General features: G+C 43.3%; 1 protein-coding gene across 2 annotated transcripts in view; it reads left to right on the top strand.

Annotated features, from left to right (window-relative positions):
* arrb1 (arrestin, beta 1) overlaps positions 1-18,558 on the top strand; it is a 33,442-nt gene that overhangs the window by 6,174 nt on the left and 8,710 nt on the right. For both annotated transcript variants that reach the window (XM_038694341.1, XM_038694340.1), the window contains exons 2-10: positions 6,089-6,119; positions 6,744-6,804; positions 6,921-6,965; positions 9,295-9,491; positions 11,672-11,731; positions 11,844-11,911; positions 12,032-12,167; positions 15,837-15,921; positions 15,999-16,071. In XM_038694341.1, coding sequence (XP_038550269.1) covers positions 6,089-6,119; positions 6,744-6,804; positions 6,921-6,965; positions 9,295-9,491; positions 11,672-11,731; positions 11,844-11,911; positions 12,032-12,167; positions 15,837-15,921; positions 15,999-16,071 — 756 coding nt within the window. The remainder of the gene's footprint in view (positions 1-6,088; positions 6,120-6,743; positions 6,805-6,920; positions 6,966-9,294; positions 9,492-11,671; positions 11,732-11,843; positions 11,912-12,031; positions 12,168-15,836; positions 15,922-15,998; positions 16,072-18,558) is intronic.

Below are 18,558 nucleotides of genomic sequence, written 5' to 3'. Positions count from 1 at the left end.
AGGCCTTCATTTCAGCCTCTGTCTGAAACAAGCTGTAGATGCTCCTGTCTCTTTAAGGCCCCCCCTCTCAAAGCCCACTGTCTTCTGATTGGCCAAAACCTGAAGCATGTTACCAGGCTGTTGTTGTTGCTGGGCGGAACAGGCAATACAGGAAACACTAATTATTGTCCCTGAAAGTAGCATCCCTCAGATTAAGGAGCGTATCGGTGCCTTAAGCTTGTTTGTCCAGCTGTCCCAAACATCACAACCATCCCCCAGACGCTGTACGAAAGCGTCCATGTCATTTCCACATTTCAACTTTAAGCTCAGGAAATGGGAGAATCCGAGGCGCACATGAATGCAGCATTAGTACAGCCTCACAGAGCTGCTAGCATGGCTGCAGAGTGTTAGCCTGGTTCCCATCGTGCTGTTTATCTGACAGATCTGAGGATGGAGGGTCCCGTGTTGTCTTTAAGGCAGCTTGAGAACTGGGAGCCACAGGAACAAAGCCCAGACGCCCAGTTTAACTTTAAACAATAACCATCTTCCTTTGGAGCGGCGGCTCTTTTTCAAACCGTTCTTGGATCTGAAACTTTTCATTGCTTCTGTTTTGGTAGGAACAAGCAGAAACCTGCTGAGAGATCAGAACCCTCTGGTGTCGTGATGTGGTGGCCTTCAGGAGTCAGGTGTGAGTCTGTAGTTTCAGTATCGGGGGAGTCTTCAGGCGGCGAGCTGACACAACAATCAGATATTGATCAGTCAGTTAGTGTTCCCTCCGTCAGAGCATCCTGATCGATCGGATGAGCAGCTCTTTAGAAGCACTTCATTTAGAGAAGCTTCCAGCCTTTACATGTGAAACTTCAGCAACAAGCAACATAAAACATCTTAAATCCACTTCTGAACTGATGAGATGTGGAATGTGAATGTTCCTTTTATAGGTTTATAACATTACCTCATATGTAATTTATTATATTTTGCATTATTTATCTGAATCTACAAAGTAATTAAAGTAATCAAATAAATATAGTGGAGTAGAGGTGTAAAAGTAGTACACAATGGAAATACTCAAGTATAGTATAGGTACAACAAGTGTGTGTGGAGCAGAACACTGTCTGGTCTGATGGAGGCGGCTGGTGGATCTGAGCCGAGTAACTCCACCTCGTTCCAGCAGAGAGGTTCCACTACCTTAGAAGGGGCCATTTTTATCTACAGACACCGCATGGCCTCTTACATGGACGTCAACATGTTGCACCACCATGTTTCTACAGTAGCCCAAACGGACAAACTGCTCTACAGAGCGCGTTTCGTCACTGTGGTGATATGTACAAAGAAGAAGAAGTCGTTGTTTGGTTTCTTAGAAGTAAGAAGAGAAGTAAAATTTAGACAAATCGACGACCACACGTGTTATTTAGCTCAGAGCCGACAGAGCGTAGTTAGTTTCTTCTAGCGCTGTAGTACTTGAGACCTGTCTTAAGACCACTTTCTGATGGTTTTGGTCTCGTCTCGGACATTTTATTTCAAGAAGAATATTAATAAATTGCTTTTGCATCGTCTGATTTATTTGTTAACATCCGAACTTTGATTGGGTGTAAAATGTATTGCTGCAAATGCAACCAATAACCCTAATTAAAAAAGTGTTGTTACCGTTAACGCCTGTCCTCCCCGCGATGGTCAGCATGGAAATGGAGCGTTGAATAAAGATGCTTATGTTGATTTCAGCTCTTGGTGTTTGTATGTGGGTGTTTTAATGGGTACCTCTGATCTCGTTTCACATTTTATTGTGCGTCATGTAATGTGGTAAACTGGTCTTGGTCTCGACTCAGTCTCGATAAACTCTGGTCTTGGTCTTGACTGGGTTGGGCGGTCTTGACTACAACACTAGCTTCTCCTGCTCGCTTGCAAAGGGAGGGGTGAGCGGTGACTGATGGTGCTTTCATGCGGTGTCGGAATAATCAGAATAATTTTTTGCTCCTTAAATCTTTATTGCAAAAAGAGGAATAAAGTGTACATGGGACATAAAGAAGTATACAAATATATAAGAAGACACAAACAATAAAAACTTTACCTGGGGTAGTCTATATTATATAAAGATATTAAAGGAGGACCAGATGTTTTCAGCCTCTTTTTTGTTGGATTTAGAAATTAAATTAATATAATGAACAACCTGATGGATAATAGGTACAACGTCATTTTTTTTTACTGCTGAATTTCCATTTTTGAATGTGGAATTTTTCCATTATAATTAATAAATGTATTATAAAGTACTTTTCTTTCACTTCTATAAAATCAAAATACCACATTCTCCACATCATTGCAAAATCTCTGTAAATATGATTTACATTTATCTGACCCTTTTATCCAAAGCGACTTATAATTGCTATGTCAGAGGTCGCACGCCTCTGGAGCAACGAGGGGTTAAGTGTCTTGCTCAGCGACACATTGGTGTCTCACAGTGGATTCAAACCCGGGTCTCTCACATCAAAGGCATGTGTCTTATCCACTGCTCCATCACCACCCCGCAAATATGGTCAAAGATGAATCTGCTGAAGTTAAGTCGAAGAAAACTTTGGTACAGGAGTTGCCGAGTTGTTGACGTCTTACATGTAGAAACATGGCAGACAACATGGTTGATGGTTAGAAACTTTTAATTTGTGCTAAATCACGTATTGCATATACATATTCAGCTCCTACCCTCACCACAACCATCAGGAATGTTAGTACCTAAACCTAAGTCACTGAATGTATGCATGTCGACCGGCTAACCCTACAGCTGCGCACATCGGACTCACGGCCGATGTGCTAACAGGTGGGGTCAGCCTCCCGTGTGTTGCTGCAACGTAGGAAACGGGGGTGTTTCATACGGACGCTGAAGGGTACCTTTACCGTAAAATCCTTACGCTTTGTCACACTGTCTGAAAGCGTCAGTTATGATGCATTGAGATGAGAACGTGTTGACATATTTTGCAAACATGTAATCTGGTTATAACGGTTAGTTTGCTGTCTGTGTAGAGTTAACTGGATGTCTGCGTGTTGTTTATCTGCTCTGATTATGTTAATCCAACACATCTTTGTAGCAGCATCCATGTTGATTCCACATTAAGAGCACATGAACGAACACTGAAGTCTTAAGAACAACTTCACAGCTCAGGAAATGGGACCATCCGAGGAGCACCTGAATGCACCGTGAGCTGCGGATTTTTGTAGTTTTAGTTCATCGGTCACCTTCTCGTTATGGCTTAGCTTTTATTTGTTGATTAAACTACATTTAGTTGTGGTTTTGGTTTGTGTAGTTTCTTATTGTTGGCCTTGTTCTTGTCATTGAAAAGGTTTTTGACTCTACAAACATCAGATCTCTACACAGACTCCTCGGCGTCTCCTTTCTGTTCGCTCGTCACATAAAACGTCAAACTGTAAATCTGCTCAGAGTAACAAACACGATTTATTTTGGAGTTATTAAGCTCTGGCCACACCTTTGACTGCTGGCTGTTCCCTCTCCTCTAAATGTTCGGCTAACTGAATGAATCTTTAATCGTGTTTAGTGTTGCTGCTCTTCCTTTCTCTTCCTCTCTGTGTTGTTGGACTCTGGCCAGTGAATCTAAGTGCTCAGACAGTGAAGCTAACAGGCTCTTTACTGTCTCTGAGGGCAAAGCTTTGATTTCTTTATATAGAAAATAAATTAGACATAACTAAACATAATTCAAATCATTTAGTTTCCCTTACATGATATTTTCTGCTGGCTAATTATTGGATTTGCATATTTAATACAATCAGCTGATCTCCGAGTGGATTTTTTCCCCCATGTATTTCTAGACTTTTCCTGTGTTTAAATCTAAGAAATAAATAAATGAATATTTTTTTAAATAATCAGCATCATTAAATTAACTGATACATTAGCCAAACAAAAAAGATAATGATTTTCCAAAAAATTACAGAGTTAAATTTAATTAATTAATTTTTTATTAATAATTAAATAAATGTTAAGTAAATAAAGTTTAGGGACCAGAAGGTTTGAGACTTGCTGATTGCTAAATGTCTTATGTGATTAAAGTACACATTAACAGAGGCTGTGTTTGATTTTTGATTTTGACTCTGTGCTCAAATTAAATCGGACTAATTGCAGAGACGATGGCGAGCTGGTAACTGTGTGCTGAGCAAGCTCCCAGGAGTCCCGGCGGTTTCCGCTAAAACGGCATCCTGATACTGCTGATAGATAAAGGTCCATTCAGGAGGAAGCTGAAAGCTAATGGAGCCTCAGCAGCTAATTTATTACAACATTACAACATTAACACGGGGGGGGGGGCAGATAGCAGCTCAGAGACAGGAAACAGCTGCTGAAGGAGGTGATGATGATGATAGTGATGACTGACAGAAGGACTTCCCTCAGAGTCTTCACACACGGACACTTGCTTGTCAGTTTGCCTTTCAGGAGACTAGAGGCCTCATGTGAACAAGAAGCCGACCAAGGTAATGCCACAAAAAACTGCGTGCATGGTGCACCGTGCAAACAGTAAAATGTATAAGTTCCTACGCTGCCACTTTCAGCCGTGTCCATCAAGCGATTTTTTTCTGACGCCAGCATCTTTTTTCAATTCATTGCAATGGGAGCGCCAGCAGCGTGACGAGGCGCTGAGCGTCTTTTCCTGGTCACCGAGAGTTGAGTTTTTACCCAGCCGTCCAATCACTGTGCAGGAGCAGCGGGACAAACACCGCACCCAGCACATCCCATCTCGAACAAAACGATGTGCCTACTCGTCGAGGTGTTTCCTCGCACGCAAAATTTCATGAACCCACGTACGGAGTCTGTCCCCTCATGTTTCATCCGTCTCTTCATGCAGAGCAAGTAGGCCTACGTACTTTGTGGGGACATTTTTACATTCAGTAAAATTCGCCTAAGTAGGCTAGTCTACTTGCAGCACATCACCTCCACGGAAATTATGTATCATAGCAACCACAGTGTCTTTCAAAACGCACCCTAGCGCTCCCAGCTTGGCGTTTTCAGAAGAGCAGGTGGCGTTTCCAGCTCGTAACGCCGGCCCTGAGCACTGATCCATATTTCTGCTGTGGTTATTTAAATTACTTCAAACGATTACTTCCTCTGTAGAAAATCCTGCAACATCGCTCCGGCCTGCGTTCAATACGTGCTATCTCCAAGTTCATAAAAAAACCTACAGTTTTCAAGTTTGAGGTCAGTATCGGTCCGTCCTTGAGGTCTGAAGTGAACCCTGGTTTGTGACGTTCCTCGAAAGCAGTCTGGAGGAAAATGGTTCGAGCACACGGAGAACAGGTTCCAGTTGTTGTCCACTTGCGATGGGGGAGAACATGAAGACTGTTGGTTCTTGCAGCCGTTACAGAACTTTGGGCTTTGCTCACTTCCAGATCTTGTTACCAGAGTCTGCGTTAGTGAGGAGATAACACTAACTAACAGACAGCGAGGCTGACTCACTCTTTGTAACATGAAATAAAATGTTATCATTTGTAGATTGAACCGTTGCATTGTCAGGGCGTTTGTGGCCCTTTGGACCACCTACTTCCAACGCTCATGATGTCAGATCGATGTCAGATCGATGTCAGATGACGTAGTAAAAGAGGCGCCAAACAAACTAGTTTTTCATGTTTCCAGTGTGAAACTAATAATCAGCATTGACAGTTTTAACTTCTGTTAATAGTTACATAACTACTGTGCTTACTTCAACACAAACCTAACCAAGTAGTTTTGATGCCTGAACCAAACTGAGCATTTCACCACATTAACCAAATGTTTTATTTGTATGTGTTGCATATTTATTCCTGCAAACTTGACCACGGAGTCCTGCAGGTGCAAAAACAGCACCAAAGGGTACCAGAGACGGTTACAGAGCGTCTTTGTGGGGGGGGGGGTTAAAATGGAAAATAGTTTGAAAGTTCCAACAATAGGTGGTTGAGGGTGAAGACGAGGGGAAACAGAACACTTTGTTAATATATTAATATTATAAATGAGTTTCTGATCAGTGATAATCTAATTATAACAACAATAAAAGTACTTTCGTGTCTCTCGGCTGAGACATCGACACACAGGAAACGCACTGAACTCTGAGGATGAAACTGACCTGCTTCCTCTCTTTATTTTCAGAGTGTTTAAGAAAGCCAGTCCCAATGGAAAGGTGAGTCTCTTCTTCATGTTCAACCTGGTCAGACTCAAACTGACTCTGACTCAAACTGACTCTGAATCAAACTGATTAAAACTGACTCAAACTGACTCAGACTGACTCAGACTGACTCAGACTCAGACTGACTCAGACTCAAACTGACTCAGACTCAAACTGACTCAAACTGACTCAGACTCAAACTGACTCAGACTCAAACTGACTGAAACTGACTCAGACTCAAACTGACTCAGACTCAAACTGACTCAAACTGACTCAGACTCAAACTGACTCAGACTCAAACTGACTGAAACTGACTCAGACTCAAACTGACTCAGACTCAAACTGACTCAGACTCAAACTGACTCAGACTCAAACTGACTCAGACTCAGACTGACTCAGACTCAAACTGACTCAAACTGACTCAGACTCAAACTGACTCAGACTCAAACTGACTCAAACTGACTCAAACTGACTCAGACTCAAACTGACTCAAACTGACTCAGACTCAAACTGACTCAGACTCAAACTGACTCAAATTATTCCCCCTGCCCTAATAAAAGTATGTGAATACCTGAGATAAAGTTGGTGGACACTCAAGAAGAAGCAAACTCAGTTTGTGGCTTTTTGTTCCCTCCTCAGCTCACTGTCTATCTGGGAAAGAGAGACTTTGTGGACCACGTGGACCTGGTGGAGCCTGTCGGTGAGATCAGGATTTACTAATATTCATTAGTTTAGTTCCTGCGGTTGGCTGGTCTGTGAAAGCAGCTGGCTGCAGGTAAAAATCCGCCGTTGACTTTCTGACTCTTCTTCCTGCAGATGGCGTCGTCCTGATCGACCCGGAGTACCTGAAGGAGAGGAAAGGTGGGGAATCTGAACATGTTTATACAGGAAGAGAATATTATAATATTAAATATATACATATTTCCTAAAAAAAAAGGATTTTCATCAAAACACTTTGTCGTCACGTTCCTCCATTTTCTAGCTTTTGGATCTAATGATAAACGTGTCTTTAACTGCTCGTCTGTTAGAAGGTTGCAGTGTGTGTGCGCAGGTTGAGGACTCAAACGCAGGACGCCAGAGCTCACAAACCAGCGTCAGAATCAACAAGTCCAACAAAAACAAAGTAATGCACCGACAAGGCTGAACAGAAACACAGGCGTTAAATAGTGAGGCAAAGTAAAATAAGCTAAACATCAGAACAAACAAGGCTGAACAGTGGAAACACAAGACACTAAATCTAAATCCATGAAAACAGGAAAAAACATGAACACAACCCAAAGTCCTAACATCGTCTTATATTTCTATTTATCCAATCATGGATCCTTCAATTAGCAAATACCGTATTGGTCTGAATATGAGACGACACCCCACCAAATCTTAAATAGAAAATAACTCTAATTAAAACACTTTGACTAAAATAAAACAAGGTAGTTTTTGTTTTTAACATCTCTTTTCAATATATTTTTTAATGAAATTGTCACATTTAAATTACTGCTAAATAAAAGGTAATCACATTTGTAAATGAATGACTTGTGATATTTACAGTAAATATAAAAAATTTAAATAAAGTGTCTTCTGGTATTTCTAACACCAGTTAGGCTTTATATCTCCCATCTCCCATATCAAAATGTCAATAACAGCATTATCCATCAAAGTCAAGTATAATTGACCCTTCGCTAAGCCACGCCCCGAATACACAGCTGGCCCAGCGCAGTGTAGGTCTCGCTCGTTTTCTAGCTTTTTCTGGCTGTTTTTCTAAGATCTGGTCAAACGTTGTTCCTGCAGCATCTTGTAATAATTACAGCAGCTACCAGAGAGGCTGAAAGGAGAAGGACGATTTATTCTCTTTCCAAAACCTAAAATAAATCCAGAAAAATGTCGGCTGTGGATTGTTCTTAATGTGATTTTTGTGTTCTTAGTGTTAGTTAGCTAACGCTGGCTAACTTCCTACTGAATGTAACGTAATAAAGTCCTGCTGTTCTGCTTTTTAATGACTGTAATAATGAACAGAGGCCGACCAGCTGTACAGGAACACTGTTGATCCTTAATGTTGTTGTCTTTTGTCTCAGTTGTCGGGGGATGCGGTGGTTCACTTGTACTGTGTGATCGGCAGGCTTTAGCTTCTATCTTTAATTTTTTTCACGTCCGTTTGAGTCAGTTTGAGTCTGAGTCAGTTTGAGTCTGAGTCTGTTTGAGTCTGAGTCAGTCTCAGTCAGTCTGAGTCTGAGTCAGTCTCAGTCAGTCTGAGTCTGTTTGAGTCTGAGTCTGTTTGAGTCTGAGTCAGTCTGGGTCAGTTTGAGTCTGAGTCAGTTTGAGTCTGAGTCTGAGTCAGTTTGAGTCAGTCTCAGTCTGAATCAGTCTGAGTCAGTTTGAGTTTGAGTCTGAGTCAGTCTGAGTCAGTTTTAGTCAGTTTGAGTCTGAGTCAGTTTGAGTCAGTTTGAGTCTGAGTCAGAGTCAGTCTGAGTCAGTTTTAGTCAGTTTGAGTCTGAGTCAGTTTTAGTCAGTTTGAGTTTGAGTCAGTTTGAGTCTGAGTCAGTTTGAGTCAGTTTGAGTCTGAGTCAGTTTGAGTCAGTTTGAGTCTGAGTCAGTTTGAGTCTGAGTCAGTTTGAGTCTGAGTCAGTTTGAGTCTGAGTCAGTTTGAGTCTGAGTCAGTTTGAGTCAGTTTGAGTCTGAGTCAGTTTGAGTCAGTTTGAGTCTGAGTCAGTTTGAGTCTGAGTCAGTCTCAGTCAGTCTGAGTCTGTTTGAGTCTGAGTCTGTTTGAGTCTGAGTCAGTCTGGGTCAGTTTGAGTCTGAGTCAGTTTGAGTCTGAGTCTGAGTCAGTTTGAGTCAGTCTCAGTCTGAATCAGTCTGAGTCAGTTTGAGTTTGAGTCTGAGTCAGTCTGAGTCAGTTTTAGTCAGTTTGAGTCTGAGTCAGTTTTAGTCAGTTTGAGTCTGAGTCAGTTTGAGTCAGTTTGAGTCTGAGTCAGTTTGAGTCTGAGTCAGTTTGAGTCAGTTTGAGTCTGAGTCAGTTTGAGTCAGTCTGAGTCTGAGTCAGTTTGAGTCTGAGTCAGTTTGAGTCAGTTTGAGTCTGAGTCAGTTTGAGTCTGAGTCAGTCTGAGTCTGAGTCAGTCTGAGTCAGTTTGTTTTTTTATTTTTTTGTTAGTCATTGTTCATGTGTCAGGATGTGTTTGTTTGTGTTTTTTCCCGTCAGTGTTCGTGACTCTGACCTGCGCGTTCCGTTATGGTCGTGAGGATCTGGACGTCCTCGGGTTGACGTTTCGGAAAGACCTGTTTGTGGCGAACATCCAGGCGTTTCCTCCGCTGCCCGAAGAGAAGAAGAGTCTGACTCGTCTTCAGGAACGGCTGATTAAAAAACTGGGGGAACACGCCCACCCGTTCACCTTCGAGGTACTGAGCCTGCAGAGACATGTTCATCTGCCAAACTGTGACAGAGTTTCATTATTTATTTATTCACAAATCATCAAGGACTTGTTGCCCTGAATTCACCCTGTCAGGCAGGAGTTCCTCCAAATGACACTCAGTAATGAGATGGTCAGTCTCAGGTTAGACATGGTTCCTGAGATTTTAATAGGTGGAGCTTGTGTGGATCATACCTGGAACGGGAGGACACACTGCCTGCAAAGACGATATCAGGGCAAACAAACCCCAGGGAGGGTTTAAATACTTTTACTGTAAGGTTTATTTTAGGTGTTAAAGTTTCATTGTTGTATTTTTTATCTTATTATTTGGAGGGAACACATAATTCTCATATTTAGTTAACTGTTGCAGTTATCCAGCCATCAGTATCCATTAATCAGGTTAGTTGTAGTTTAGTGCTGATCAGGACTTCAGTGTGTTATTATCAAACCCGATCGTCACATATACACGCTTTGGAAAAACCGTGGCTATTAACAGCGATTTTGCGTGTGTATGATACGCTGCAGTTTGCAATAGCGTTGCAACACAAAGGAGGCAGCTGTAGGGTTAGTCGGTCGACATGCATATATTTAATGACTTAGGTTTAGGCACTAATTTCTGTGACCGTTAAGGTTAGGGTAAGTTGCCTCGGGGGGGCTGTCAACTCCTTAAACACAAGCATCGCTAGCTACTTAGCGACTGGAAGCACTTCTAGCATTTCCCCGGGGTGTCATATGCACACGCAGCCTGGATGTGTCTCATAAACAGACAAACAAACCTGGGGGCGTATCTTACGTTCAATAGCCACGTTTTTTCCAAAGCGTGTTTATGTGACGCCTGAGCATGAGAACAGGCTGCATAATCTCAGGAGTTTTGTACTTCCTGTTTCCTCATGAGGTTGTTCCTCTCAGCTGAGAGAAAAAGAGCCATTTTTCACACCAGGAACTTTTTCAGGAATTCAGAACGCTGCAGAAACCAGGGTCTAAATTTAGTTCCTCACCTCAGCTCAAGAGCTGCTCTGGGTGTTTGCAAAGGACTGTGTTAGTGTAGAAATACTCTGTCACAAGGAAAAGTCCTGCATTCAAAACTGTACAAGAATATTACCATTATTTTTATATATATCATATTATTGTATCAAAATGATGAAGTCATTCTTGTGTTCATCACTTTAAAGATGACTGTAAAATCTGTTTCCCTCTGAGGATCACTGACGTTTTGTTTTGTAAAAATTAGTGCTGAGCACTTTTTTCTATCTATTGTTATGCATAAACTTGAATAATGAATTCTATAGTGTATTGCGCACTTGTAATTTAATGTACTGCTATATACACAAAAGTTTAATAACATGTGGTTTGCAAACTCTTTAAACAAATCAGGCGCTTGTTCCCAGCAGTATTCCCTTTACACAGCAGCAATAAAATATTTCTTGTAAATCTCAACTTAAACATTAATGTAAACAAATCAAATATTAAACCAAAGCTGTTTGCCGCTGCCAGCGCATTACCTTTTATCTAGCTTGGTAAAACAAGTTGGAGTCCAGAGCCACGATCAGAACATCAGAACAGGCTCCTGCTGTGCAGCAGGTGAACAGATAGAAATCTGTTTTCAGGTATCAGCTGGAAAATTTTTCTTTGATCAGGGAGCAGCAGAAACAGTCTGTTTGAGGTGAAGTGCTCACCTCAGCACACACCCGCCCGTCGCCGAAGTTGAATTGTCTAGAACTTTTTGTAGCCTACGCAAAGCGCCACTTCGCTGCGGCGTTTGATCACTTGTCTTGCTTTTGTTTATCTGCTTCTCCCACACGCTTCCCTCCACTGCTGGTTTGGGAGGCTGATTTGCAGGCTGATCAAAAATATTTATCTCTGTGTTGTAGTGGAGTAGACGTGGAAAGTGAAACTTAAATTTAAAGGAAGATTTTACACTACTTGAGTAAATGTACTGATCACTTTCCACCACTGCCAGAGGAAGTAAAGGGAGAAGATGACTGAACAGGGAGTGAAAACTTTATTTAAAGCAGTTACGCACTGTAGAGGCAGACGGGGACGGTACGTGGGCCTTTTAGTTCCTGAAACATTTTGGGTGAAAAGAGAAGAGAGGACACAGAGGGACAGGTCAGCTGGTATCTGCTGGTTACCCTCTCAGGCAGATGTTTTTCCTTCGTGTGTTTTCAGATTCCTCTGAACCTGCCCTGCTCCGTCACCCTGCAGCCGGGCCCAGAAGACACCGGGAAGGTAAAGGCACTCAGATTGTCAACTTGTCTTCCTCCTGGGCATCTCATGCATCCTTTCTTCTTAGCTGAAAAAGAAGTCAAACACTGAGAGATGATCTTCTTGCTGTCTTCAGGCCTGCGGAGTGGACTTCGAGGTGAAGGCTTTCTGTGCAGAAAACGCAGAAGAAAAGATCCACAAAAGGTAAAAGCTGCAGTTCGACCCATAAAGAGATGAATTATGGATGAAATGAAATCACTCGTGCATTAGCAGCGTCCTGCGCAGAGAGGCAGCAGTCATACGTCCAGACTGTTGTTGTTGCAGGAACTCTGTGCGTCTGGTGATCCGGAAGGTGCAGTACGCTCCGGAGAAACCAGGTCCTCAGCCGACGGCGGAAACCACCAGGCAGTTCCTGATGTCGGACAAACCTCTGCACCTGGAGGCCTCTCTGGACAAAGAGGTAACACCTGAGTGCTACACACAGAAAGCTGAACCACACCTGCACACTCCAACCAGAGCCGAGGAGGGAAACCGGCAGAATCTGGACGTACACGGCCCCTGTAACACATAAACTATCCCGTCAGTGTGTCGCCATAAAAGCAGAAGCAGAGCCAACGCTGTTTTAAAAGCTGCATCAATCATTTATGTTGGGAGGTAGCCAAACTACAAAAAGAAACTGCTGGCTGTCGGCACGGAGAGCAAGCAAGCTCAGATTAGTCATGAATCAATCAGACGGCTCGAACCGAGGCCACAACATAGAAAAGGGCCTCAAATCAAGCCCGGCCCGTTAGCTTATCAGAGTTCTAACACAGCCTCTACTACTCTCGCAGTCATGAAAACAGTTTTGTTTCTAATGGAAAAGTGGTTCTATTTTTTTGTTTCTTCATTAAGTTGATTTAGAACTGTGTTTGCTAGATTAATGTTTTTGTTTGGTGAGTTACGACCAAGCGGCCTGCGGCCAACAGTGAGTTGACAATCAATTAATCCTCTCAAATCAAAACTTGATTTGCCTACAGTAAAAGTCATAGATTTAAAAGCCATTAAGCCATGGTTTGTTGCCCCCCAAAGAGGTTTTAGCGAGCAGCAAATGAAAAGCACGGCGCCAAAATGATCAAATGTAAATGCTCCCGTATTTGCGCCTTCCTAGTCTTTGCGAAGACTCAAAGCACTTTTACGCTACATCTGCATTCACCGTTCACACACATTCACACACTGGCGGAACAGCCACCAGGAGCAATTCAGGGTTCAGTATCTTGCCCCAAGGACACTTCAACATGCAGCCTGGAGGAGGTGGGGATTGAACCGCCGATCTTTCGATTAACACACAACCCGCTCTGACCCCTGAGCCACAGCCGCCCGACGTTTGAAATATTCTCTGAATGTGTTTTAATAGCCATTTATAAAACATGAACTTAAATACGACGCCTCTCTTCTCATCCACAGCACTGTTTTTTACACATGCAGCAGTTTGACTGCGCCTGAACGCTCTGATACGAAGCTCGCGCTAATGGTAGAGATGACTTCCTGTTATTTCTCCCAATATAAATTTCTCAATAATATGTATGAACTCGTTCTGTGTGCACAGTTTTTATTACTGACAAGTTAGTAATTTGCATAAACAAATCAGCGTCTGAGCACCATGTAGAGCATTTTTTTTCTTGCACGATCATTTAATGACCCACAAAAATGAAACTGCTGTTATTATATTATAGGCTACTAATGGTGAGCTATAGTAGCCTGTGCTATTATCTGAAATTATAATGAATACACAAACATTAGCACTAATCAAACCTTAACCACAGTGGTGTAGGCTAATGTCAGAAAATGGTTTTATTAGTGAAACAGCTGATTCTCAACTAATAAACTATCTGTAGGCAGATTATCCAAAAGTGTAATATGTAAATATATTATTATACTAACATTATACTTTCTATTTAATATTTATAGGTATAATATTTACTAATACACATTTATACCTTTACATCTCCAGGTTGTGGATATTTTGTTTATCAAAGGTCAGTAATTACAAGAAAATGCACAGATTTTACTGTACGCATACCATTCTGAACCAGGAAAAACCCTGCTTTAAGCATATCAGAATATTAGTTTAAACATTTATTATCACTTGTAAAAAGGCATTTTTGACAGGCTGAGGCAGGCTGCTGCTCGCAGCGGTGTGGGGGAAAACAATCAGGCTACACAGTCTTAAGAAATGAAAATAAAATAAAGTGTGTCAGTGTGATTATAAAACATCTTTCTATCTTTGTTTTACATACTCCAACTTCTCAATTAATGGATATCTAAAACATTAAAAGGAGAAGCCTAATACAGGCCAGATGCCCGGCCTGCGTGTGAGCTGTGACGTGAAAATTTGCCCGATGTCCGACCCCGGGGGCGTAAAGAAGTAGGGCCCGTCGGGCTGAAATGCAGGTCTCAGATGGTAGAGTGCGAGCCACATGTACTGAGGCAGCGGCTGCATGTCACTTCTCTCTCTGTCCCACATTTCCTTCTCCACCTGATTAAGGCAAGACACAGCCGGCAGAAACCCCAAACCATAACAAGATCAACTAAACTTACAGAAACACAAAACCAAATCCTTTAAAACAGAAAAAAAACATGAACACAACCCAAAATCCAAACAAGAGGTGGATTCATTTTACATTTATTAATTTAGCTGACGCTTTTATCCAAAGCGACTTACAATTGCTGTACATGTCAGAGGTCTCACGCCTCTGGAGCAACGAGGGGTTAAGAGTCTTGCTCAGGGACACAATGGTGGATGTGTCACAGTGGGGGATTGAACCCGGGTCTCTCACAGCAAAGTCTTATTCACTGCTGCATCACCCCCCATAGACAGTACATTACTGGACGAAGCCGCCCCACAGATTTTAATGGAGAGAAGAAGAAGGTACTTTAATGTCACATACACATAGCAAAATTCATTCTCTGCATTTAATCCTTGCCTCAAGGCAGCAGTGGGCAGCCGCTGTGCAGCGCCCGGGGACCGACTCCAGATCTTTATCAGTGCCTGGTCAGTGGCACTGACTGGAGAACCTAACATGGTTTTTGGCGGTGGGGGAAACGGGCGCACCCGGAGGAAACCCAAGCAGACAAGAGGAGAACATGCAAATTCCACACGGAAAGGCCAGGAAGACCGGGGTTTGAACCATAGCAACTGTGCTATCCACTGGACCACTGTGCTGCCCTTTTTTTATTTTAAAGAAGATACTTAGTGGAGCCAGTTTTGGACCAATAAAATGCTTCTACAGGGCGTCTATCGCGCAGCACAAGCATGGTTTAATGACGTAGGGCAGCGGCAGAAACACTGTAAGTCTGTTAGCTGCATAGCTGCGGCAGCAGAAAGTCTCATGGCTCAGTGGGTTTGTCTGACCCGGATCATGACTGATTAATTGGCCCACCTACAAGGCTCATCTGTCAAAGACCAACGCAGCGTCACTGATGGCGCCCTCCATGCAGGCTTTGGTCGGCTTCACTGTTACCCCCTTGGGAACAACATAGAAGCATACGCTTGTTAAGCTAAGCTTGAAATCTGATTGGCTAGCGTCGAATTCTGACAATGTGATGCCTCATGTGACGTTTCCTGGTTTAGCTTTCCGTGGGGGTGTCTGTCTTTTTCTGTGTGTTTTGTGTGTAGAAGTGTGTCTGTTCAGACAAGCTGTTATCAGTTTCTTTGTGTTTGAGATGTTAGTTATATTGTTGGTATTAAGAATTTGATTCGATATTGACTCTGTAATTACTGATTTTTAATGAAAATGTTTCAAATTTACAATACTTATCTTTATAGGCCGTTTTCTCAAAATGAGTTTTTCCTTTCTTACTGAATATATTCTGAAGGTTGCTACAGAGGGGTTTGTTAATATACCATTCACAGCCTAAATTATAGAACATTTATTCCCAAAAACAGGTCAGAAATGTTTTTTTTATGCATGTTGACGGTATTTTTTGATTTCTGAAATAATAAAAAGAGATATCCAAAATCCCATTTCACAAAATGAAACATCAGATGTTTTACAGGGAAAATGACTTCAACCTGCAAAATAGTTTAAATCAGCTGTCAATCATCATCTTATCACAGGATAACGGACCTCTCTGTTCTGCTGTCTCTCAGATCTACTATCACGGGGAGCCAATCAGTGTCAACGTCCACGTCACCAACAACACCAACAAGACCGTGAAGAAGATGAAGATCTCAGGTACCTCGGAGCACCTGTCCTCTCTCTCTCTCTCTCTGTTTTTCTGTGTAGCTGATGACAGATTTGTGTTTCTGCAGTGCGACAGTACGCAGACATCTGCCTCTTCAACACGGCTCAGTACAAATGTCCGGTGGCCACCGAGGACTCAGAGTGAGTTTCATTTCTCTCAAGCTTAATTTGTTATGTCGCACAGAAATAGTTGTCATGCAATGAGAATCAAAATCAGAAGGAGCTTTATTGCCAAGAAGTGTTTTACATGTATGAGGAATTTGCTTTGGTCATAAGGTGGTACACGTAGATAAACATACAGTTGACATAAATAAATGTAGAAATATATAAATATGGAATAAACAGATGCAAGTTATAAAAGAATAATAAAAGAATAAAACCAAAAAAATAATAGAACTATGTGCAGGGAAAGAACAAAGTGGGAGATATTTACATGTGCATTACTCCGGTTTGTGTTGTGCAGACAAATTGCAACAGAAGAGAATATTGTGAACATAAATGTGACCCTGAGCAAGACACTTAACCCCTAGTTGCTCCAGAGGCGTGCGACCTCTGACATGTATAGTAATTATAATGTAATGTTAATGAGGCTAGCTGCAGAAGGGTAGAAACTGTTTTTGTGGCGAGAGGTTTTGGTCCTGATGGACCGTAGCCTCCTGCCGGAGGGGAGAGTCTGACAGTTTGGGCCTTTCCGAAACTGCTTGCTACTCCCTCCTCCCTACTTACTTCCACTCCGTTTGTGCATTCATGAGGAGGGTCCGCCACATTGAGTGGCATCCGAAACCAGTAAGGGCGGAGTGGTAGTGGGTTGTTAAACACTCAGATGCCAAGTGAGCACCGATGCTGGCTTGTTGAAGGTGTGTAACACCCTTTGCTGCACGATGGGGGACCTTTCTGTACATGTAGGATTTTTTAATTCCGAAACTACACTAACATTTCTTATCTGAATCTTAATACAACTGTTAATTTGATACACGTATTATAGCAGTGAATAGGCCTAGGCTACAGCGTTAACACCAGATCCTATTTATGCTGGGGGGAGAGGGTAGTTCGTCTGAAAGTTGTCCACTGTATGTAAACCCCACGCAGTTAGGGAGCTCGAGTTGGCTGTGAGGGTGACTCCGACCAGAGTTCACTCCGTGTCGGAGTGGAAGTGACGAGGGTCTAGTTTCGGAAAGGCCCTTTGTTTCCAGGGTGCTTGCTTCAGAGTCCTGGAGGCGTACAGTTTCTGAAGTGATGGAAGATTGCAGCCAATCACCTTCTCTGCAGAGCGAATAATGCGCTGCAGCCTGCCCTTGTCCCTGGCGGTGGCAGCAGCGTACCAGATGGTGATGGAGGAGGTGAGGATGGACTCAATGATGGCGGTGTAGAAGTGCACCATCATTGTCTTTGGCAGGCTGAACTTCTTCAGCTGCCGCAGGAAGTTCATCCTCTGCTGGGCCTTCTTGGTGAGGGAGGTGAAGTTCAGCTCCCACTTGAGGTCCTGGGAGATGATGGTGCCCAGGAAGCGGAAGGAGTCCACAGTGGTGATGGGGGAGTCATGTAGGATGATGGGGGAGGGTGGGGCTGGGCTCCACGACCATCTCCACTGTCTTCAGAGCGTTGAGCTCCAGACTGTTCTGGCTGCACCAGGTCACCAGATGGTCGATCTCCCACCTGTAGGCGGACTCATCCCCACCTGAGATGAGCCCAATGAGGGTGGTGTCATCCGCAAACTTCAGGAGCTTGACAGACTGGTGACTGGAGGTGCAGCTGTTGGTGTACAGGGAGAAGAGCAGGGGGGAAAGAACGCAGCTGCTGATGGTCCTGGAGTCAGAGACATGTTTTCCCATCTTTATGTGCTGCGTCCTGTCTGTCAGGAAGTCAGTGATCCACCTGCAGGTGGAGTCAGTCACGTTCAGCTGAGAGAGCTTGTCCTGCAGCAGGGCCGGGTTGATGGTGTTTAAAAGCAGAAACAGGAAACAGGATCCAGTATCATTACCACAGAGGTCAGGGGGACGGGTCTGAAGTCGGTCAGTCCTGTGGTCCTTGGTTTCTTGGGGACAGGGATGATGGTGGAGGCTTTGAAGCAGGCTGGCACATGGCATGACTCCAGTGAGGTGTTAAAAATGTCTGTGACCACCGGCGACAGCTGATCAGCACAGTGCTTCAGGGTGGATGGGGAGACAGAGTCCGGCCCAGCTGCTTAGCCAGGGGTTTTGCTTTCTGAATAGACTGTCGACATCCCTCTCTTAGATGAGGAGAGGAGGGGAGGGGCTGGAGCTGAGCTGAGGAGTCACGGGGGATGGTGTCCGATTGATTCTCGATGCAGCAGTACAACTGGTTCAGCTCATTTGCCAGGCGAGAGTCGTTGATGGAGTGGGGAGGGCTTTGGGTTTGTAGTTTGTCATCTGTCTGAATCCCCTCCAGACAGAAGTGGCGTCACAGCAGAGAACTGGTGTTGTAGTCTCTTTGAGCACAGTAGTTGAGCTTCTCGCACCTCCTTGCTAAATCTGTACTTTAACGCCCTGCACCCGGCTCGGCCCCCACTCCTAAATGCCTCCTCCTTTTCCAACCTTAGCTGTCCGAGTTTGGCTGTGAACCAGGGTTTGTCATTGTTATAACTCACCCTGGTCCATGATGGTACAC

This window comes from Micropterus salmoides, unplaced genomic scaffold (assembly GCF_014851395.1).
Source record: "Micropterus salmoides isolate LMB-PRFRI ecotype aquatic unplaced genomic scaffold, ASM1485139v1 Ms_hic_scaffold_3, whole genome shotgun sequence".
Classification (NCBI taxonomy): Eukaryota; Metazoa; Chordata; class Actinopteri; order Centrarchiformes; family Centrarchidae; genus Micropterus; species Micropterus salmoides.
The sequence above is the reverse complement of the archived record's forward strand: the minus strand, read 5'-3'. Positions and strand labels throughout refer to the sequence as shown.